Below are 25,207 nucleotides of genomic sequence, written 5' to 3' on the forward strand. Positions count from 1 at the left end.
TCTCTCACAAAATGTGACAGCGGATTGATACCTCTTTCGAACCACTAACTGGTGGTATATAATGTGTAGATTCCTTCCCATGTTGGCAGTATGGGAAACCCTCTCCCTAAGAATATTTAGTTGGCACACCTATATTTATCATGTGGTTGGATAAGGTTAAAATTTGGTGAACAGGTAGCTCGAGGTCCCCCTACTCATATATTAATTATCAAGTTTCGACCTAAACAAAATATTGTTACTTGAAAAAACAAAGCTTAATTTGAAAAATTCTCAAATATTAAAGGGTGTATGGATTAATGAGAAGTTCACATACGCAAACATGAATAGATATACCATTCCATACATGATAAGGAAAATGATAGAATTTGAGTCTAAAATTTGATATGTGACTAATCCGACCTTTATCATCCAACGGCTAAAACTGCCACATTATGCTTCGGCGTGGCATAATTAGGTGATGAATACCCCCCACAAACTTGGATGAGTGGACAAATCAGAAAACTTGTTTTTTTTTTTTAATCACCATCATCTAAGATAGGCCAAGGATGATCTTTTGATTCCTCCCGACAAGATTATTATTTTGTTATTTCTTACTTAATTTGTAATATTTCTCTTTGAGTTGATTCGTAAAATACAAAACACTGCCCACAACATGCAAGGGATTAGCATTAGTTATTGCTTTGATAAGCATGAGTCTTGCTACTCTCCAACTAAGGTTGCTTTTAATACTTGATTTCATTATTGACCCTTCTAATTGCAAATTAATGTTGCGTTTGGTATGCATTCTAGGATTGTATTCCAGGTCAATTTCGCATTCTCGGATGATATCATCAGTTGTTTTTATCGTCTGATATGCAAAATTGACCTAGAATGCATACCAAACACAGCCTAATAGTGAAAAATTTTTGCACGGCAGAATAGATGAAACTTGGGCATTGACCTGATTACTGAATACTGAAGATACGTAGAGGGTTCTACAAAAAATATGAATAGAAAATAGAAAAAGATGCAATGATATGTAAAATACAAACCGGATAGGGAACGTCTCTTTCTTGAAGTAGACAATCCAACACATATTTTTGGGAGAATGTTCTGTGTGCATCTGCACCCAGACACATGGGGGTGCGCGCAATGACCACCCTGTCCCCCTGATTGGCAAGCCCATGTGTCTGGGCGCAGCCTGCATTGTGGCACAGAGAACATGAGCCCTAGTTATTGCAAAAGGTTCTTTTGGTTTGGTCTGCATTGGGAGGGCTGCTTAGACATCCCACTTAATTGTGCCATGTAGAAGGATGGAATATGGTAACTCTAAGGGAATAGTCTAGATTGGCCAGTATCGACTGGTCAGGCCTAGTCAGTTTCGATTGGGTCTAGTCGCTCCCCGGTCACCAATTTAAGATCCCATACTGCTTTTGCTAGTTTAGGTAATCGGGCCTCGTAGGTCAAAGCATGGCCACGTATCTATTTGGTTGTTCGATTTCGGTCTATAATCGGGCTCAAGGTAATTGGATTAATTGGGCTATAATAGGGATTTAAACGTGCGAATTGACTAATTGGGGTATAAACAGTCCTTAAATGAGCCATAAATGCTCCTTAAATGGGTTATAATTGGGCTAAATAGGCTTAAATAGTCGGTTGTCGGCCGCTCATAGTATTTGGTCAGGCGGCTGTTGGGCCACTACCTTGCACTGAGACCTTGATTATTAATCAATCGGTGCTTGAGCCCGTCACATTTAGTAACCGGTCATGCTGATCTTGTGCTTCATCAATCCATCGGTTTAGGTCGAACCTACTGGTGCAGGCCAACTTTTGAAACCCCTATAGCCACGTATCAAATTTCTATGTATTGATATTTCTCTTCTTATTTGGGAGAAGTTTATCTAGGCTAGCAAGTCTAGAGAGATTTTCTGTCCAATTTTAGTATTTTTCTTGTAGCAAGATAGATAGAATTGAAATTTCGTACGGTGTGGTGAACCCTAAGGGCTCTTCTCACATGTCAACTTTCAAACTAAAACAGAGTTTGCGAAGTAGATATTTTCTAAGAAGAAAAGAATGACTGAAAATATATACAATGGAATATGTTAATATATGGGAAGGTAAATGATTGAATTTAAGTTTGAAATTTGATGTGGCAAATCTAGTAAAATCGAAATTGTCATATCACCCTTCAACGGGCAAAACTTGATGCTGGACTAGAGATATATAAACCCTCTAGTCTTACCAAACTATAACTAGAAAAATTTTGCCATTTGTTTTTAGCCCTCCATTTGTTTTAATTAATTTAAGGGAAAAGGAGGTACGCTAGCACCTCTCTATCTCTCCTCACATGAAATGACCTCACTATCTTCCAATGTAGGATATAATTTTATCAAACCTCATTGGTGCAATCCTCCATGCCCCTTGCTCAGAGAACCCTCTCCCTTAATATAATTTTCAAATATTTGAGTTTTTAATATATTTTTTTTCATAAAAAACTATCTCCCCATGTTGCCAACTCTGTTGAACATGAAAGTGATGATGCTTTTATGTGAGGTAAGTGGTTGGATCATCCAAATTTCATAGTAGGGTAGCACACCAAAACATTTTTTTTTTTTTTTTGGTGAAGCACACCAAAACATTTTAAAAAGGAGCAAAATATGTCAATAGAGGTATTCAGGTAAACAAACGTATTGGATAAGAATTAGTACAAAATTATTTTTAAATTCTTTTCCCAATCACTAAATTTGATTGGGTGAGTCCTATTTTCAGGTGATTACAAAATCGTTTTCCTTTACATAAAGGATGATGTCATGCATAAATTTTTTGAGGTTTTATCTGACATCTAATGATAAGGCATAGAAGAACATCTTATATTAAATACGTGTTTCAGGCCAAGTTAGTTGAATTATCAATGCGAAGGATGGTCATTTCGCCCACCCTCATGTGTTTGGGCACAGTTGGCGATTCGGCGTCCCCCAATATAGAGAATATTTGGTCAAAATTTTAATGCCAATATTGACTTGTCTTCTAAAATGTGGATAAGTGTATGTGTGTATTGAATATTATGGTTAGTTAGGTTTGAAGTTAAAAAAAAAATTCAAACTTTTTAATTTTTAAATATTTTTTCAAAGAAAAAATAATAAAGAGAGAAAGAATGTTGCCTGGTTGAATGGATCATATGCCTACACATAGGAGTCCGTAAAATTACTGCCTCACCCCCCATGAGATAAAAAATTCCATCCATGTTGATGCCTCTGCTCACGCTCTCATTGGCCCTAATGTTGGTGTAGGAGCCACGCGATCAGGCAATGATCTCTTGTCCAATAATAAAAATATAGGATAAAGTTCTCTGCACTGGGGGCGCAGGTGAGCGGGGAATCTTCACGTACGTGAGCGTACGTGAATGACTCACAGCCGTTCAGATGGAATCCAATCTGTGAGAATATTCCATCTGAATGGTTGTGAGTCGTTCATGTATGCTCACGTACGTGAAAATTCACCGAACTCGGGGTGCAGGGTTTGTCTAGACACATGGGGAGTGGGCGAAATGACCGGCTTGCCCCTCCTAATAACCCAAACCCCGTCCCTGTCCCACCCCAAGTGTTTGGACGCAGCCTGCGTCTAGATGCGCTCCTAGACAGAGAACGTGTGCCCTAAAAATATTCTTATATTTTTTTTTATGGTAAAAGACAAAATAGAATTATATAAGCGAAATATGTGAAGTGTTCTTAGCTTGAGCATATCTAGCTAAATTTAGAGCTATTGACATACAAAAATTATCTCCTTTTTTATCAAAGGAGATGCTCTTAGCTAGGTTATCCTAAAAATATTCTTATATGGATAGGCATAGGAAACACTTCATATTCAGATAGACTTTTCCCTTTCATCATATATTGTCTCTCGTGTCTCATGCACCCAAATGTATATGAAGAATGCATTAATTTTCATCCTCTCTTAACCATTTTCTTCTCTTCCTTTATTAAGCTGTACTTGGTGAGGTTTATCACAACATGTTCCACACATGAAAGAGAAAAAATAAAATAAAATTTCATAAAAGTGAAAATCATAAATTTTATGCTTGCTTCATCATGCAAACTGACGCATTTCATTACCTCACCAATCTGCAACGTCTAGGTACAACCCTTTCCAAAAAATAAAAATAAAAAAATCTGAGAAAGTCTTTAAGGAAGAGAATGATACATATATATATATATGGATATATCTCTCTTCATGCTCCATCTTGAAACAAAAACAAAAAAAATGGCTCAATTGGCTGGGGATGATAATGAAATTGAGTCACTGCGAATCGAGTTAGCAGAGATTGCTAAAAGCATGAGAAGGTCATTCCAAAGTTTTCGGAGTAATGGAAGAACAAGTTCAGTAATGGAAGATCCTGATGAACATGATAGTGATTCTGATGTTGAAACTGCTGCTGCTACTACTACTGCTGAGTTTAATGAACAATGGGCAGCGATTGACAGATTACCCACTTATGAAAGAACAAAATTATCTTTGTTTGATAATTTTGTTGATGGTCAGAAAGGAAGTGGAGATGGCAAACGAGTTGTTGATGTTAGAAAGCTTGGAGCTCCAGAACGACGTGTGTTCATAGAAAAGCTTATCAAGAACATTGAGAATGATAATCTCCGTTTGTTGCAGAAACTTAGAGAAAGAATTGACAGGTAATTTAGTCTTGTTAATCATCATTTCCTTCTTCTTTAGAAAACACAAAAGTACATACCCCATGGATGGTGTGAGATCGACTCTGGTGGTTAAATGTCATTGGAGAGGATCTGGACTTGGTGTACAGCCTCTCACATAGGCAGGGCGTGGACCCCACATTGATTCCACGAGCAGGGTGCTCGGGCAATGGGTAGGGTAGTCATTGTGCCCCTGCTGCCTCCGGCGTGCAGCAGAGGATCCAAATCCGTGCATGCACATGTGATTGTACAATTAAGTTCAAAAGTTGTAATGCACAACACAATCGATGGTAGGTGGGTTCGAAAAATTATTTCCTCCAGTTTCCTACCCAGCCCAGCTCCCCAGTTCCTCTAATAGATGGGTGGTAGACACCAGCCGGGCAGAGTGTTTGGACAAGGGTAGGGTGTTCATTTCAACCCCCTTGTTAGAGGAACTGGGGAAATTGGAGGAGATAAAGGTCCAGGTGGGTTCATGTTATAGAGATTTTTATCCTCTCAAGTGCGGTGCATTGCCGAGTGCACCTCACTTAAGCATCCAACACTTGAGAGGATAAAAAGATGTCACTGCCCACTTTTTTATGGTTGAATGCTTCAAAGAGGTGCACTGCCCACTTGAGAGGATTAAAATTAGGTGTGTCAATAAAGCCCGGCTGGCCCGAACCCGCCCTGAGTCCGGCCCGGACCCAACCCTGTATTAATTATAAGTATATAATATATATATATATTGGTCTAATATTTATTTATATATATAGTCTAATAAAAAAAAAAAAAAGCAAAAGACAAAAAAAGCCCTAAAGGCACATGGGATTATAGACAAAATCAGGGTCACGGTCAGGGTCAATCAGGGCCGGGTCGGGTCAAGAAAAACCCTGGCAGGGTCGGGACTGGGTTAAGGGTTTCCTGGCCCTGGCAGGGTTGCGTCCGGTCAGGGTTTAGGTTAAGGTCTCTAGGGTTGGGTTAGGGTTTAGGGTAGGCCCAGCCCAACCCGACCCATTGACACCCCTAATTAAAATCCCATGTTATGTCAGGCATCAGTTTCATCAGTCAAGTTTGAACCAATTAGAGTATAAAACATAGGCAATGGGAGAACAAGTTGTGGCATCAATAGGGCGGTCATTACTGCTTTTTATGGGGAGCTGGGTGATCATTTCGCCCTTTTCGATCTATGTCTGGGCATGGGGCACAAACTCTCCCACAGAGAACTTTCTCCTAAGTTTGAATATAATTATGAAAATGTTTCAAGCCTCCATTATAGATAATAATTAGAGATCATTGACATTATACTGATATCTATACATATTTGTACACATTTTTACCCTCATATAGCGCAGACATTTGGATTGAAATTTGAATAATGACGTAAGAGAGTATATCAATGACATTTAGATTAACCCAACAATATCTTAAAAATGGGATTTTGTGGATCCTCCAAAATTCACTTACATATATTAATATTATTAACAAGACATAGTGAATGTTCTACCAAAAAAAAACAAGACATAGTGAATGATGTGGTATCATATATATTTATGTTCATTTATAGTATATACAACATATGAATCATGGCAAAAGTTTTTTTAGATGAGCACGTCTCCATAGGTTCTCTAGGTATGTCCACCCTTAATTTTTTTAAACGAAAAAATGATGTCACTATTCCCATCATAAGATATTTTGGTCCAAATTGGCCTTTTGTCAAATGTCAAACTCTAAAACTTGTACTATAGAAGGTATTTTGGGTAATGACATCTTTATTAATGTCTTGTCTCATCTGAAATAGGTTTTTATGTCTTCTATAGTCTTGTGTGCCTAATAAGATAGTGACGACTTGTTGTCATCACCTATGGTTACACTGACATAATCATAGTAGGGCCTCAAAAGATCATTATGCATAGAACCAAAAGATTAGTATGCAAAATCTATATACCTATATTAGCTATCAATTAATTAATAAATTACTATAAAATGTTAGTGTTGTACAATAGCTTATTATATTAACTTTCTTAGGCTGGGCTAGACTCTAGAGTAGACGTCATATAACCTCCCTCCTCCAAGATAAAGGTTGAAACAGACTTTTCTTAGGAGATTCAAACTTGAAAGTACTGGTGTAGGGCCACATTTCGAGACACAGTTTTTTTTATTCAATTTCATTATAGGAACGGAATAATGATGACAAAATGCATGATTTAACCAAAGTGACGCATATGGGGTGACTCGTGCATCTCCGCATCGAAAAGGCAAATATCCGGCATGGTATCCTCAGTTTCATACCTGTATAACCTAATTGCCGGGTATGGGTTTTTACTCTCAACATGGCATAATCGGGTCAACTTTTTTCCTTGGCTACAACCTATAATGCCCTGTGGAAAAAGTCCAAAACCGACCCTACCCGGCATGAGACCCAATGATCCATATCAAGGGATAAAGTGGAGATGGTCAAGTAGAACATATCGGTTTTGAATTGTATAGCTTTTCTATTGCATTATTATGGGAAAAGGCTGGGCATTGTGCTATGGTGTCCATCATGTGTCATTCTCTGTCTTTTTTTAGAGAAGATTTCTTTGCGTTTTTGTGTCGAGTCATGTGATTGGTCCATATTGTTAGTTTACCAAAAACTGACGGCATGTCCAACCCTCTCCCCATTATTATGTACCAAAAAAAGAAAACAACTAGAGTCAAGCATAAATAAGGGTAGAAGTTGGAGCGTGCTCAAAAGCTGAGCCCAGCCTGACATCACTAACCCCCCCCGACAAGAGGCTTGGCCTAACCTCGGCATGGGAAATCTCAACCCAAGCTCAGCCTGAAATGCCCATCTTAAAATGTTTTAATGTAGTTAGTAATGAGGATATAAGAGAGGTTCAATGTTATAAGGGGAAAGGAAAACTATCTGGACGCGTGACTCCTGCGCCTAGACATAGAAGCGCATGAAAGGAAAGGAGGAAATCCCACCCAAGACGATGCTTATGAGCACGCTCCCATTGGCCAGCATGCGTGCAGACTCTAGAGGCCCAGGCAGCGATCTCTTTCCCTAACTATATTGGAAAAGTGTCTCTGAACCTAAGGTGTTTCCTACACCTTCTCAAATAAGAGGTTTTTTTTTTTTTTAATTTTTTCTCCCCTGAAAAAATGAATATAAGACTATATTGTGAGAGGGGTTAGGACATGCCCTAGGCTCAGAAAATACTTACTTTAGAAATATATATGAATGAAACATACCTTGCATTTAAATCGGCATTAGGTTGGGCCATGCTTAACTCATGACTTAACTTTATTCAACCTGGCCAAACTTGAGTTGGGACTTTTACAACCTTACTCGAATGGGCCAAACTTGGGCTTGGGTTTTACGGGCTGAAGTTGCATCCTTAAGCATAAGATTTGGAATCATGTTTAATATTTAGGGGAGAGGGTTTTCCCTCACCATCTCACTGGCTGCTTTTTTTTTTTTTTTTTTTTTTTTGGGGGGGGGGGGGGTAAACCCCCATGTCATACCAATGGCAGCATGAGAAATGATATCATCTACATAGGGCCCGCATGATCAGGAAAGGTGAGAGTAAATAATAATAATAATAATAATAATAAATAATTTTGAGAGAGTGAATTATAAATTGGCTTGTGAGAATTTATTTCTAAAATTTTACTTGTTTTGTAGGGTTGGTGTAAAATTGCCCACTGTGGAAGTGAGATACAAGAACTTAAGTGTTGAAGCAGAGTGTGAAGTAGTTCGTGGCAAGCCACTCCCAACTTTATGGAATACTCTTAGAAGCACACTTTATGTAAGTATCATCGTACTAGAATAATTTTGTAGTCATACATTAGTTTTTTTTTCATGAAAAAAAAAACTATTATATTGGAGCGTATTACTATCTATGTATTGATTTTTTGGTCATATACTCACTAGTGTAGATCTTAAAAATTATAGTAGGCCCTCTAATAATTAATATTGATGGGGAAACCTAAAAAGAAATAAGGAAAAGGAATGCGAATCGGTATTGTATGTGGGCATGTACATGCACCTAGACACATCCCGATGTGAAAAGACCTTTGCACACCTGGACCTTTCCACCTTTTCAAGGGGTGTGGCGATTTTTTCACACTGGGCTGTGTCTTAACGTTCTTTCTCCCAAAGAAATAACCAAACGTAAATTAGTATTATGTGTATGTTTCATGTACCATACTTATAAATTTAAAAGGTCACTACAAATTGCACCCAGACCCCTAATATTTTTATAAATTAGATTGGAGCCCTCATGTTTCAGAAAATAACAATTGGAATACAGGCCTAGGCTAAGGCGTAAGGGTTCTCTCCAATGAAGAGATCCCCAATGAATGCCCAATGAGCGTCCAACGCTTGGGGGATTAAAATCCTCTCCAATTCCCCCATGATGCAGTGTGGTATAGTTCAAGGTGGAGAGATCGACACCTGATAGGTGCGACGTCCAACGGTCCAAGCTGCATCACCCCTAGTTGTTTTTTTTTTCTTTCTTCTCCAACTTAGCACCGTTGAATGTTACACCAGCCAAATGTCAACATCTTCACCCCCAACTACATTGCATTGCACTTTTGAGAGGATTGTTTTTTCCATGATTCTCTCCAATGGCACGTGTGCCAACTACTATTGGATGCTCATTGGGCACTCACTCATTGGAGAGGATCAGAATCCCTGGTGGTCCCACGGCCAGGACCTATCCGAGTTGACTCTCCAGTTTCATTTTAGGACTTTGACTACAACAACAGAGTTCCGTTGACTCTAATTTGACCTTGGCTATTCGATCAAATTGGCCGATTCCACCAATTTCAAATACAATAAATGAAAAAAACTGTTACAGCTTACAGAGCAATGAAGCAGGTTTTGATCGAGTTTCATCTAACGCGGACAATTCTCACCGAGTTGAATTGGAATCAGATCGTTAACGTTGATATTGATCCGCATCCGAGTTCTAAACTTCCAATCCTCAAGAACCCACCACTCCATAATCTTCTTGCCTTCTTGGTTCCTTCCCTGAAAACAAGGTCTCTTTCTGTCTCTCTTCATAGATCGTTATGGAGAACTTCTTTGACGTGGACAAGCCGGGTGTGGCATTTGGAGGAAACAATGTTACTGGTTTCACCATTGATGACTATGCTAAACGGTTAGAGAATATGGTAAGAGAATTACCCAAATTTTGGACCAGAGAAAAATCTCCTGTTACCCAACAATTAAGCCTGGCAAATGCCCCTCCTTATGGTTCTTTCAACTCAGAATCAGATTCTGATGAGTCTAGAGAGTCAAATGGGTTGATTAAGAATGAGACCTCAAGCCAAAGTGACATATGTATGTTCTTCACGGACACTTGTGGTGAGACTCTGAACTCGACACTCTCTTACCTTATTTTCTGAGTTATGTCAGAAATCCTAGGACTGTTGGCATGCCCTACACTGACTTTTAGGATTGTTTTTCGGGAGATATTTTACAGCTTTATGAAATATGTTTCCATAGTTCACTCAACCTGTTGCTTGGTTGATAAACTAATACTTGTTACACCTCCTTTGATTGTTAAACTTCTGTTTATGAAACCTGGATAATGTGGTATTTGATGGGTTACCACCATTTCACCACAAATGGGTTCCACCCCTCTTTCACAAAATTCGAAATATAAAGACCTGATATCTCCTCCTCAAATGTTAGGACTGTTTTCATGACCTCCTCTGAGTTCTAGGACTCTTTTCATGAGATATTTACCTCAAATTCATGGACTCCTCTGACTTCTAGGACTCTTTTCATGAGATTTTTACCTCAAATCTCCCCCTCAGATGTTAGGAATGTTGTTATGGCCTCCTCTGACTTCTAGGACTGTTTTTATGAGATATTTGATAGTATTATGAAATATGCCTCAGCTAAGTCACTAAGCTGCTTTCTTGTTTTCTAAACTTATGTTCTGTAAACCTTTCAGTGTTAAATTGATATTTCTGAAACCTGGGTAATGTGAATTTTGATGGATACAATTTCCACTCAAATGAGGTTGTGGCCTTCCCTCATAGAACACAACCACAGTCGATCCACTACATCACAGAATGCTCTTTATGTAAAGGAGATTACATGAAATCTTCACCAGAAAACACTAGGGCATGCTGATGAAGATTCCTGGATGCTAAAATGCTGAAGACCTGAACTGCCTACACTGCAGAAAAGCCAACTGAGATTAGAAGCTTTCTCAAATCTCACCAAAGTGAGAATGTGTGAGTAAAGAAGGATCCCAAGTCTAATTTTAAAAAGTTCTTTTGGCAGAGAAAATTAGTCGTACTAATAACAAAAATTAAAGGGCAAGTGAGCAAATAATGAATTTGGACAAATGTTAGTCTAGTGGAAAGACCCAATCATAGTTTTTCCAAGTGTTATTAGCCCCTAGTGTAATTTACCCTAACTAATAATATAATATGAAACCTACTTGGTTCCTCAAAATATTATTTCATATGAGAAGTTGATTGTAAAATCTTGACAATAAGGGGGCTATTGGATTACTCTTGTTAGGCATTGGAATTTTCTTGTTATTGAGGTCATTTCTTTATGTATAACACATTATTTATCTCTTCCTTGTTCTTACATTTTTTAAACATATTTGAGCTTTTTATTGGACAGGACTTCACCATACTGTTAGGGTCAAAGTCACAGATCGCCAAGATTAACATTCTCAAGGATGTCAGTGGTGTCATCAAACCTAGCAGGTAGGAAATTAAAAATGTTCGAAGAACTTAGAAAATAAAATTTTTTTTTATTCTAGTGAGAAGGTGGGATCAGCACCCACTTCTTCCCTCCCCTGTCTTTGCTCTAGTTATCAAAACTAATGATCCGTATTTGATGCTCTACTCTTTGATGGGTCCCTTAAATGGAACATTTTATTTGAAAACCCGACTATTTATGATTGGTGTAATGCACATTAGACAGTATGTTCATCATGCTTCAAGTATCCTGATAATCATTGCCAATCAAATGGCATGACCATCCTAGATGAACTTCCAAATTGGATGGCCTCATGTTGAAAACACATAAAATGTGAACGGGAAAAAAGAAAATAATCATTTTTTCTGACAAATGATTGGATGGTAAGGTCATCTTCTGAAGGTGACCATCAGTTTAGCATTTTGAATTTTTTAAAACATGCAGTGTGCAATCAATGGATGAATGGATGATTAAGTTTAACCATTTGAATCTATGTTTGCTTGAGATCTTTTGGTTGAAATCAATTGTATTTTTAATTCCATCTTGGTGTTGTGCTTACTATAGTTCTCCATTATAGATGACAATATGTTACCCCGAAAATTTAAACATCTTTGGAGGGGAATCCTTCTTAAATTCCTCTATCTTGGCAAAATTGTGAGATAATAAACAAGTTAAGGTTTACTTACATAGAATTTTCGGTGTTGCAGGATGACTCTACTACTTGGTCCTCCAGGATGTGGAAAAACCACCCTGTTGTTGGCTCTTTCAGGGAAACTGAATCAATCTCTCAAGGTTTTTATATACACTGTCTTTTATCAAAACCTTGTTACATTCCAATCAAAGCATGTAAATTCATATTTATTATAACACAAGATATGATAGTCACGACAAATCTGTCACTAAAACAGCTCACTGGTTTATAGACTGAAACTTTAAAAAGATAGCCAGGTAGACGTAGTCTAGTTGAATTCATGCTCTCCATATGACAATTGATTCTTTGGGTCTACACATCTTGTTAAACCTTGCAAAGAAATATTTAATTGCATATATTAGACTCAGCTGAATCACGCCTCCATACACTTGAGTATGGTGCTGGTTGAGTTGTATTCCAACGCTAAATCTTTGAAGCGTTTAAAGAAGTTCTGAGAAAATACTAATAATAAATGGCCAAAAAAAGAGAGATTTTCTTTCACATACGAAAGCGGTTTTGGGTTTAGAGGGATATGGAAATGTTGTCAGCTTTATTATTGGTGAGAGATAATATTAACTAAGATTTATATAAATTTTCAAACAATTTTTCATTGTGTTGGTGATTTGTTTTAAATATGCTTATCTTATGGTATTTCAATCCATTATCACAGCTTTTTAAGATTATTTTAATGCAATCTCTAGGTTACTGGAGAGATCTCTTATAATGGTCACAGACTGGAAGAGTTTGTTCCCCAAAAAACGTCAGCTTATATAAGCCAACATGATCTGCACATAGCTGAAATGACTGTTAGGGAAACACTTGACTTTTCTGCATGTTGTCAGGGTGTTGGAAATCGAGCAGGTAGGTTTTCCTTGGGCATACTTTAATTGGATTTCGTTGCAAGTTTTTTCTTATCTTTTTGAATTCACAAATTAATTATCTTGTTCAATGTATATGAAGAGATTATGATGGAGGTTAGTAGAGGGGAGAAGCAAGCTGGAATCCTCCCAGAACCAGATGTTGACACTTATATGAAGGTACTTGTTAGCACCACTATATTTTTTCCTTCTTATTGATGTGCTTAAGAAGTGCAACTAGAATTTTTGGGGAGGGTGGGCCTTGGTGCAACAGTAAAGGTTGCTCCATTGTGACCAAGTGGTCACGGGTTCAAGTCTGGAAACAGCCTCTCTGCAAAAGCAGGGGTAAGGCTGTGTACATTATGACCCTCCCCAGACCCTGCAGTGGTGGGAACCTTGTGCACTGGATACACCCCATTGATGTGCTTAATAATAGGTATACTGCCCTGACTTATGGGTATAAACTATATAATATTATACGAGTTCAAAATGTTTTTCCTAGTCTTATTACAACAACAAGCTTTCCTACATTACTTATGAAACATATGGATTTCAAGTGAGAGAGTGGGAAGTGAAAGTAAGTTTCATCGATAGGTGGACTAATGAGAGGGAAGACAGAAAATCTTTCCTAGAAAATACGATCTGAAGCTAGAACAATGGATATAAGAGAGAGAAAAAAAAAAACGAAGGCTTTAATAAAACAATTCTTATACATAGAAAACAGAAAAATTTCTTCTAGATCAACTTAAATTATAATAAAATATAATATCTTAAACTTTCCTAACTAGAATTCTTGGACAGCTAAACTAGTTTTCTAATGACAAGCAACTCAACTACTAATAAATCTAGTATTTTAAAATCTAGAAACTTCTAACCAACTTTCATAATAAGGACTCTAGCTGCCTAACATTACTACTAATAGGATAGGATGATTCTAGCCATGGGACCCACTTATAAAAGATAAATTTTTATGCACCCCTTAAGACCCTAACTTCTGGGCTTTATATTTCATATCATTGCAATAATAGAGAACAAAAACTAAGGCCCAACCCAAATCATTACTAAAATGTAAAAAAATTACTGCAATTCTGAAAAAATTTAATTAAATTACAAATAGAAAATGCTCATGTCAATAAGTGCTTGAGTTGCTTTGCCAAACCATATCTTCCTATTCTTGGTCCACATCTGTCTCCTGGATTGTATCTACTCAATTGTGCTCCGTTACCATGTAAGAACCTTTACAAATGCTTCAAAAAATAGTTATTTAAATATAATCATCATTTCCTAAACACAATTTGGAAACCTTTTTCCGAAGTTGTTGACCCTTTGTCAACTTAATATGGTAATACCAGATGCAAGATACCAGAGTTGTAGATCTTCCTTTAAAAAAATTTATAGGAGACATACACCAGTTACCCAAAACACTGTGTATACACCTTGAGGCTTCTCCTAGTGCTTCCTTTAGTTTCATAATCTCCTTTCTCCTACTTTGCTAAATGAAATTAACATAAAATATCCCTACATAAGTTGTTTCATTATGGATCTAAGATAGGGGTAACAGATTCAGTACACACATATTTGAATGCATAGGATTTCGTGTAGCACTCTTTCAAGCACAAAACTGTCACGGAACAAGTATGGAACTATTTTCAGTGTTATAGTGTTTGCTTCGTAGTATAAATAAGTTGCTAGTATGGTATGGCTTTATCCTTATATTATGTTCTAGTTTACAGTTGGTTTATTGGTGTATTGCCATGTTGATGACTTTTATTTATGAACTGTTTTAATAGGCGGTTTCTGTTGAAGGCACCGGAAAAACCATTCAAACAGACTATGTCTTGAAGGTAAATTTATTCAACAATTTGAAATCATGCTTTTTTTTATTAACTCATAGCAGGGCCACTGGATTCTGTTACTGAATGTCTTGCTTGTTAATACCATTCAGATTCTTGGACTTGATATTTGTGCTGATTCAATGGTTGGAGATGCCATGAGAAGAGGTATTTCAGGTGGTCAAAAGAAGAGAGTGACTACAGGTAGGGTGGATATTGAGGTGGATCAGATGATTATATCAGATCATGTATTAAAAATGTTTATAAATTTTGTATTTGGAGGGGTTAAGTCGAAAAATATAATTTTTGTCCTCAAAATAATGCAGTGCTTTTATGTAGGGGAAATGATTGTGGGTCCAACAAAAGCTCTCTTTATGGATGAAATATCTACTGGCCTGGACAGTTCTACAACCTTTCAGATTGTTTCTTGCCTTCAGCACTTGGTGCATCTAACAGATGCTACGGCATTGATCTCACTTCTTCAGCCTGCACCAGAGACCTATAATCTATTTGATGACGTTATCTTGATGGCAGAAGGAAAGATTGTGTATCATGGTCCACGTAATTATATTCTTGAATTCTTTGAATATTGTGGATTTAGGTGTCCAGAAAGAAAGGGAGCAGCTGATTTCCTTCAAGAGGTATGTGTTTTAGATATCTCCTACCTTAAAACTCTCTTACTCTCTAAAGTTATGCACTTAAATTTCTAAATTTATTTTCAAATTCAGGTTGTCTCTAAAAAGGATCAGGCACAGTACTGGTTCCTTAAGGACAAAGCATACAGCTATGTTTCTGTCGATGAATTTTGTGAGAATTTTAAAGCCTTTCACATTGGGAAAAAGTTGGATGAGGAGCTTTCAGATCCATACGACAAATCTCAGAGCCATAAAAATGCCTTATCATTTAGTTTGTACTCTTTAAGCAAATGGGAGCTCTTCAAAGCCTGCATGAGCAAGGAATATCTTCTCATGAGGCGGAATTCTTTTGTCTATGTCTTCAAAGCAATTCAGGTTGGTATCAGTACATTTGAGATTCCCTCTTATTATGACATTGCTAAATCCTTATCCAATCTAACAGCTGCTTGAATATTTGTTCCCTGCAGCTTTTTTTCCTCGCATCCATCACAATGACTGTTTTTCTAAGGACTCGTATGGGTGTTGACTCAATCCATGCAAACTATTATTTGGGTTCCTTATTTTATGGGCTTATCATGATAATTGTTGATGGATTCCCAGAATTATCTATGACTGTTTCCAGGCTCGCTGTATTCTACAAACAGAGAGACAGCTACTTTTACCCAGCTTGGGCTTATGCTATTCCATCGGCTATTGTAAAGATTCCACTTTCAGTTATGCAGTCCTTAGTTTGGACTGCTCTTACTTATTATGTCATTGGGTATAGTCCTGAGTTTGGAAGGTGAGTATTCATGGAGGGTTAATTTTTTAATTGATGAAATCTGAAAAACATTTTGGTAAAATATACAGATATTTGATAGCATAATAGTATACGAGGTATCTGTTCTGGTGATGCAAGTCAGATTTACCATTTGATAGATCAGACCCCATTTAAGGCTTAAAGTTTTTCAAATTGGATGATTCTAACTAACCCGTAGATTATAGAAAATATGGCGAAAAAAATATCAGAGAGGGAGGTTAAAGTATTCTAAGTTGGCAAATTCTGGACTAGGAGACATTGAAATTGCGATGCATCAATGGTGCTTGCACCTATACTTGTTTTTGTGTGAGAGGTGTCGACATGTTTTTGATGGAACATCCTAAAATTTATTGACTTGTAACCTTATTTTCTTCTTCCAAATTATACTTATAAAATGTTGAATGCACTAGAATTCTCCATTTACAACTCTTTAAATTTAGTTCCTTATAGTTTTATTTTGTTTTCCAGGTTTCTCCGCCAGTTCATTCTACTTTTTGCTATGCATCTAATGGCAATATCTATGTTTCGATTTATTGCATCAGTTTCCCGTACAGTTGTTGCTTCTATGACAGCTGGTAGCATGACTATGATGACCCTCTTTCTCTTTGGCGGTTTCATTATTCCACACCGTAAGTCTCTCTATGCTTCTTTCTAATTTAACTCCATCAAAAGTTCAAAATAAATATACTTAATACTGTTCTGGTTGCAGCCTACATGCCTACTTGGATACAGTGGGGTTTTTGGGTTTCTCCATTGACATATGGTGAGATAGGCATAACTTTAAATGAATTTCTTGCTCCTCGGTGGCAAATGGTGAGCAAAAACTATCTAATTTATAATTCTTATAATTCAGTCAATTTATATAATCATTTAATTCTGAAAAAAAATATTGCCAAAACATTTATGAGAACATTGCAATGTGATACACAGCAATATGTGGGCATGTGGCCAACATGGTTTGATTACTTCTCATAAAACATATATCTCAGAAGAATTTCAATGAAATCATTCTTTCTTTCATTTGTCCCTTTATTTTTTTCATTATATTTTATTTTTATTTCTCAACTATATGGTAGATTAGATGAATTTGATCATTAAATCATGTTTAACTTTCCTTTCAGGCATCTATCTGTTGATATTAAGTGAAAGGGTCTATTATACTCACATATCATTGTGGTGCTTAGACCAATATCTTATTCATAGACTGCGATTTGAATGAGCAGTTTTCCTAATAACTTAGCTTTGATTAGAAATTTATGACCACCTTTTCAGTACTTTTTTCTTTGCTGTTCTTTACAGATGTCCACAAACACTACTTTAGGGCAACAAGTACTTCAAAGCCGTGGGCTGGACTTCAGAAGCTACTTTTATTGGATATCACTTGCTGCCTTATTTGGCTTTGCAATACTTTTCAATGTTGGATATATACTGGCTCTAACTTTTTTAAAACGTAAGCTAATCTTTGTTTGCTTAACAGGCTTATTCTATATTAAAAAGGAAAATTACAATAAGATTGTAACATTTTTTTGGAAAAATTATTGTAAAATAATACAATTTTTTTGTATTCTTCAGCTCCTGGGATGTCTCGTGCTATTATTTCATATGAAAAGCTTTCTCAAATACAAGGAAAAGAAGACTGCAGCAATGGTTCTGTAGAGGAATCTACTAATGGTCATCCTGAAAATGTTGCAGAGCCTAAAAGAGGTGAGACCACAGTCTTAATTATCTATTTCATTTGAGGAGAGTGAGATAATTGACCATTTAAAGTATTACAAAAACTAGCATTTTTTTAATGCCCCCCTCGAAAGAGAAAAAGAGAAGAACACCATTTTTGTTATGGCACCCCTACTTGGTATCGGTTGTCCTAAGTTTCCTTCATTATATAATAATTCCATGGTTGATTTTGTAGGGACAATGGCCTTACCTTTTGAGCCCCTAACAATGACCTTTCAGAATCTTCATTACTACATTGACACTCCTCCGGTAATCATACTAAATCAATCTTTTTACTGTAAATTTAGTCTACTAGATAGGAAAGTCGGATCAAATGACTTTGTTTATTTCATTGGTTTCAGGCAATGAGAGAACGGGGATTCACACAAAAAAAACTACAACTTCTTCATGATATTACAGGGGCATTTAGGCCTGGTGTTCTTACAGCATTAATGGGTGTCAGTGGAGCTGGGAAGACTACCCTTATGGATGTTCTTTCTGGAAGAAAAACTGGTGGTACCATTGAAGGAGAAATTAAGATTGGTGGATACCCCAAGGTTCAAGGAACATTCGCTAGGATATCAGGTTACTGTGAGCAAAATGACATACATTCTCCACAGATCACAGTGGAGGAGTCAGTGATATATTCTGCCTGGCTGCGACTGTCGCCTCAATTTGATTCAAAAACAAAAGCTGTATGACATCCATTATTTTGAGTTAAGAGTATTTTTTTACCATACCTTGGGGCAGAATCTAATGTTGAAGTTGTTATGAAATGCTTTTTACAGAATTTCATAAATGAAGTCCTTGAGACTATTGAGCTTGATGGAATTAAAGATACTTTGGTAGGCGTGCCTGGTGTCAGTGGTTTATCAACCGAGCAACGTAAACGTCTCACAATAGCCGTGGAGCTTGTTGCCAATCCCTCGATTATCTTCATGGATGAACCCACCTCAGGATTGGATGCAAGAGCAGCTGCAATTGTCATGCGGGCAGTGAAGAATGTGGTCGGTATGGGACGGACAGTTGTTTGCACTATTCACCAGCCAAGTATCGATATATTTGAGTCATTTGATGAGGTATATCATTAAGTTAAGCACTTATTATTTTTATAACCTCAACACCACCATCCGGGCGACCGCTGACATGAGAAAATTTAGAAATTGAGAATGATTTGATGATCCCTTAGTGTAGTGCAAACATTACTAGTATTGTGTAGTTACAATACTAGTATGGAACTAGTAAAGTTGCTGGTTCCATTCAACATAACAACAAAGAGGAGTGTTGAGTGCGTAAACATTTATGACGTGTAAGTTCAAGGGAACGTCAACTTTATCTTCAATTCTATTTGGAGCTGCAAATATTCTCACTTTAAAGCTACTAAATTTTCATGCAAAACCAAGTTCTGGAAGGTAGCCAACCAAAGCAAATTGGATGGCATTTGAACTGAAGCATCTAGTTTTGCCCTGTGAATTACTCTTCTGGACATTTGGATGTCGGATAGATGGACAAAGACATGGATAGGGGTCATGTCAAACTTGGGGGCTATCTCAACCGTCATCTACCATTGGATCTTTGCCCTTCTGTTTATTTTCGAGGTTCCTACTTTCCTCTGTCCCAAACAGAAATGGAATTTTGAAAGCTCTAAAATGACATGCAGAGTACTCAGATTGATAAGACATGTGACCTGAGATAAAATGATAATATGGACAACATGTCCACAAAACTTGGGCCCGTCAGACAATTTCACATGGCATAAAAGTGGCTTCAGTTGCAATGCCTTCCAAAAGAGGCTCATTTGGATCCCTGCACATTTGTTTATATGTTAAGAATGTTAACGTTTTAGTAAGTCCTGCAGATTCAACAAGCCAAGCATTAGCTTCTAGAAAGCACAATATTTTTGAAATTCTATCCATGAAATGCTACAGATGTAATCTTGAAATATAGTATTGGATTTATCTAATGTACATTTTACAATTCTTGCAGTTGGTTCTAATGAAATCTGGAGGACGCTTAATCTATGCCGGACCATTGGGTCAACATTCAAGTAGGGTTATTAAGTATTTTGAGGTAAATTTGCTAACTTCTGAGATATTATTTTCTCACTTATTGTCATATTAATGCTACCTTTTGTGATCAGAAAGTGGTTGGTAAATCCTTCTTTTCCTTCCTTTTTTTTTAGGAAATACCTGGGGTACCAAAGATTAAAGACAACTACAATCCAGCAACATGGATGTTAGAAGTTACATCTACATCTGCAGAAGCAGACCTTGGTGTTGATTTTGCTGAAATCTACAGGGATTCTAGTTTATATAAGTAAGTATAACTTCCACTTCCTAAGGGGAAAAAAATAAAATAATGTAATACTATTCTAAATCTAATTCATCCAATTTCTAGTTTTGTAGATCACATCAACATCGGATAGATTGGATGATTAAACATCATCCAATCCTAAGATTATTTGTGTTATCCAAGTGGGCCTAACCTTGGGAATTTGGGTACACATTCTGTAATTGAATCTAAAGCTTCATTATATTATATGATATCATATTCATTTTATATCTACAAACTATTTTTCATAAGGGAAAAAGATCCCTGCCCGGTTGCACACCCCTACACCCAGACACAGAGGGTGGCGAAATGACCACCCCACCCTCCCTCCCTGGGTGGATGCCCGTACGCGTGCTGTCATTGACCCATGCGCTGGTGCAGGAGCCATGTGAACAAACAGCGATCTCTTGCCCTTTTCATGATCAATATCTTCTTGCTTGCCATCAATGCACTAGAGGTTGTTGCAGTCAAATCATATATATTTTTTGTATGTTTTATAAGGTATTTTCTTTCAATTGGAACTACAGTTGCCTACTCTGACATCCAACCAATACATATTTTTTTTTTATGAATGGAAAATATATTAAAGCAGAAGGGCAAAAGTACAGCATCAAAGCTAATAAAGGCAAGCAAAGGGGGGACCTCGAGCAAAAGCTCTAAACAAGTAATCAATTGATGATACACCAAAAGCCAGGGAGGGGGAAAACAACTAACAAATGATGATACATCAAAAAATGGGGGAGGTCAAAAAATGGGGGAGGGAAGAAACAACCATAAAAGGATAATACATCAAGAAGCCAGGGTGGGGGGAGAGATAAGTGAAAAGTCCCAACATGCGGCAAGATGCCTATTTCTTAAAGTGTTGGGCTTGTAGTACGGATTGATTGAACCCTTTTTTTTTAATCTCAAAAGTAATGGCTCCCCAAATCTGTTCTATAGTGCACGGTAAGGAGGTCCATATATATATATATTTTTTCCCACCAAATATAATGAATCCCTTAGTGTATATATATATATATATATATATATATATTTTTTTTTTCCCACCAAATATAATGAATCCCTGCACTAAAGGCAAGCTTTCCAAGGCAGCAATAAAGGCAAACTTTCCAATGCAATCACTGGTTGACTTACCACTGAAAGTTTTTAAGATCCACCTCTATTCTCTCTAAAGGGAAGGATTGTTTGTTGATGAAGCCAACACTTATTAATTCATGGGGCACCTTGTTATAGACCACTATCTATTAGAAAAAACTTTCCACATTTGTTAGAACTGATTTTTAGGCTATGCCTTTGATTGAATACATGGAGTTAATAGCACATTTACTTATTGTTTTGGCTTGTAGGTGACAGTTGAAAAGCTTTACATGTCATTTTTGTATTCTAACTTTTTTACAATTCCACTAATTTTATATAGAATATTGATTAGTTATTGATATAAAACATGGTATTGTAAAATGTTATTGTAGCTGATTTTTTATTTTTTATTCTTTATTGTAGGGAGAATGTCGAGCTTGTTAAACAATTGAGTACTCCACCCCCTGGTTCAAAGGATTTGTATTTTTCTACCAGTTTTCCCCAAAATTTTTGGGGGCAATTCAAAGCAAGCTTGTGGAAACAATCCTTGTCCTACTGGAGAAGTCCTGCTTACAATTTAAGACGCTTCCTTTACACATTCTTTGCATCTGTGCTATTTGGAATACTGTTCTGGAAGCAAGGGCAGAGGATGTAAGTAAATTTACTAGACTGGGTCCACTGGAATTCTATATACTGTACAATTTAAATGACAGAAATCAAAGCTAACATAGGATATTTGTCATTTGGTTGGTTCCATTGGTGGATTACCAGGGTCAAAAGCTATCCAATCTTTCAGTTTCATTTGCTGTATTGTAAGAGTGATGATTCCCAGTGTATGCTTGTGGAACCAATTTAGTGACATAAAATTACTGTAAACAACTTCAGATAATTACTTCAAGAGAAATTTTAGGGAGACCACCCTCATTCCTCAACTACTTCTTGCCCTTCCTGCACTTAAAACCAGAGCAAAGTACAAAAAGGCAGGTCAAGGGATGAAGTGCTCTTCTTCTGCACGATTTATAAACTCTTATGATAAGTGATGGGCAATTTTTTTACAATATTATTCACACTACTAAAATAGTTCTCTTCATTTTGTGTTGCAGAAATACCCAGCAAGACTTGCTCAATATACTTGGTGCAATGTATGTTGCAGTGCAGCTCTTAGGTGTAAATCTCACCTCGTCAGTGTTACCATTTGTTGCAACAGAGCGCACTGTCTTCTATAGGGAAAGAGCTGCAGGAATGTACTCTCCATGGGCATATTCATTTGCACAGGTTTAAACCTATCTCTCAAACTCATCTAATTGATTTGGCTTAAGTTTGTTTTGACTCAGGGGCAAGAGAAAATAAATCATTTTATCCTTGTTCTTTTTTTTATTAATCTTGTCACTTTTTATTGGATTTGATTAAGATTCTAATAAGAGTTGTTCTAGCGTGGCACTACTGGAGGATGAAAATTTAATCCTTCTTGTGTCTAAGAGAAGCACATGGTTGACAAGAAACGAAGAAGCTAACAAATTTGCATTCTTTTCAACTTTAGCTTTCACTTTACAGTTGCCACATCTTATGCATTGGAGGATGAAAAGTACATCCTCCTGTTGTGACATAGTATATTTTTTATTTTAGTGTTGGCCTATCAATCTGAGCTTTTCTAGTTTTTGCCATTTTATGCTTACATGAGTTTGATTGTATGATGCAGGTGGTAATTGAGATTCCATATTTGTTCACTCAAACTTTTATATATGTCATTATCACATACCCTATGATTGGGTACTACCCGTCAGCATATAAGATATTTTGGTACTTCTATGCCATGTTCTGTATGCTAGCCTACTTCAATTACCTTGGAATGATGCTTTTAGCTATTACACCAAGCATTCATGTTGCTGCAATTTTGTCCTCCTCCTTCTTCACGACATTGAATCTATTTGCTGGCTTCCTGATACCCAAACCGGTAAGCATTTACTCCACTTTCTTGCTCCAAGTAGTTACCTAGTTTTCAGCAAACCCTGACCCATAAATCATCCATGTTGATTAGACTTGAGAGGTACACTAGTTCTACGTGACTGAGTTGACTCCTAGACTGTAAAACCTGATTAATCCTGATTACAGTTAGATCAAGTGATCCAATTGTTATTATTATTATTTTTTTGGTCCCCATTTTTTTGACTATGGCTGCCTTTGGAAGTTTCATTAATCATAAAAGTAAAAATGAACTACTATTGAGTTAACATGAGTTTAAAACACTTGACTGACTTAGTTTTGCATTGTGGTGTGCTTATTTCTTGCAGCAAATTCCAGCGTGGTGGATTTGGTTTTATTATTTATGCCCTTCATCTTGGACATTAAATGGTCTCTTAACTTCACAATATGGAGATTTAAACAAGGAGATATTGGTATTTGGTCAATCCCAAACTGTATCTTCCTTCTTGAGTGGATACTTAGGGTACAGTTATGACCGCTTGGATCTCGTAGCCGTTGTTCTTATTGCATTTCCAACTGCTGTTGCATGTGTTTTTGCTTATAGTATAGGAAAACTGAACTTCCAAAAGAGATAAATGTTGTAAAGCCTCCTTACCTAGGATTGCACATAGACTGGATCATTAAAATTTTTTTAGTTGGCCTAGTCCAATGTAGTTCAAAATTTGGCCTGAGCTGATTAATGGCCGGCTTTTGTACACTTCCCATTTGTTACCCAACTCCGAAGTATTGTACCGTCTAATGAAATTTTGAAGAAATTTTTGTTGTGTCATTTTGTGTATTGTGATCATCTGTCTGAGACATTGGCATTGTGTATTGTTGCTGAGATTCAGACTCAAAAAAGCCTCTCCCAATTCCCCATTGATGACATGCATATATATATATATATATATATATATATAACGTCGAAGTGTCGGCCCTTTTAAATTGCATTACTGTAAAAACTATATTTGGGAATTTTTTAGCCAATTGGAAAAAAAAAATACATATAAATGTAAGGGAGAAGGGCAAAATAGGGAATTTTCTCCCCAAAAGCCCAGAAATTTTAGGAGAAATCGAGAAATAAATAAAAAATATATAGGAAAATTGGAGAGAGAAAATCCTTCAATCCTAATCCCTCCAATTGGAATATATTTCCAAGTTCCAAATAGGAAATGCCATAAAACTAAAGGAATTTTCAGAATGATTTTGAATAAATTTGAGTTGTCATGAGGTTATCCCAAATTTTATTTTGAACCCTTGGAGTGATCATGAGATTCTTCTAGCAAGCATCACATGTTCTTGTTCCTAGTAGAGCCATGAGATTGTCCTAGCAACCCTGGGGCCCCAATCAAATTTTCATCTTGTTCCCAAGTAGTCATGAGATTGTTCTCGATCCCTAGAAAAGTATGAGACTCTTTTGATATATTTATGTTTTTGAAGTCCTTGAGAAGTCATGAGACTAATCCAGTGGATTTTTCGACCATGTAATGTAAGTTTTGCTAGACAATGATGCCTTGCTTTCACCCCCTCTTTCCTTGTGTTAGTCGATAAAATGATTTTGATAACATTTAGCCAATTGAGTGCATGTTTTATCGATATTTGTTTTATCTCATTTTGACCTCAATACCCCTGAGAAAAGTGCTAAGAGATTTTTCTCACTCCTATGATTTGAGAACCAAGGATCACTTCTTTGTCTTTCGGCTATTTCTCATTCTCAGTCGAAAAATGAAATTCTGTAGACACCTCATTTTGTCACTCCTAAGAAGGCTAGATGATAATGATCATTGATCAATATGTTATGAGATATTTTGGAATCATTTTTTATAGCTTTAGAGGTTCTCCATACCCCAGTGATATATCAAATCCTTAAGACGACCTTAGGACAAAATGGTTAAATATGAGGTTTTTTTTCTCTAAATAATTATGGAAAAATGGAC

The 25,207-nt window shown here is 36.8% G+C and overlaps 1 protein-coding gene across 1 annotated transcript; it reads left to right on the forward strand.

The window, feature by feature from the left end:
• Window positions 1-4,239: 4,239 nt before the first annotated feature.
• LOC122638534 (pleiotropic drug resistance protein 3-like) lies at window positions 4,240-24,056 on the forward strand. The gene is made up of 24 exons (XM_043831370.1): window positions 4,240-4,661; window positions 8,326-8,449; window positions 11,293-11,378; window positions 12,081-12,165; window positions 12,766-12,925; window positions 13,025-13,101; window positions 14,712-14,765; window positions 14,867-14,957; window positions 15,093-15,394; window positions 15,482-15,763; window positions 15,856-16,169; window positions 16,656-16,816; window positions 16,897-17,000; window positions 17,487-17,637; window positions 17,760-17,891; window positions 18,097-18,170; window positions 18,263-18,595; window positions 18,689-18,979; window positions 19,887-19,970; window positions 20,083-20,216; window positions 21,732-21,959; window positions 22,412-22,583; window positions 23,008-23,262; window positions 23,600-24,056. The coding sequence occupies exons 1-24, from the start codon at window positions 4,240-4,242 to the stop codon at window positions 23,864-23,866; spliced, it is 4,383 nt and encodes a 1,460-aa protein (XP_043687305.1). The 3' UTR covers window positions 23,867-24,056.
• The last annotated feature ends 1,151 nt before the right edge of the window (window positions 24,057-25,207 follow it).

Source organism: Telopea speciosissima, chromosome 9 (assembly GCF_018873765.1).
Source record: "Telopea speciosissima isolate NSW1024214 ecotype Mountain lineage chromosome 9, Tspe_v1, whole genome shotgun sequence".
In the NCBI taxonomy this organism is placed as follows: domain Eukaryota; kingdom Viridiplantae; phylum Streptophyta; class Magnoliopsida; order Proteales; family Proteaceae; genus Telopea; species Telopea speciosissima.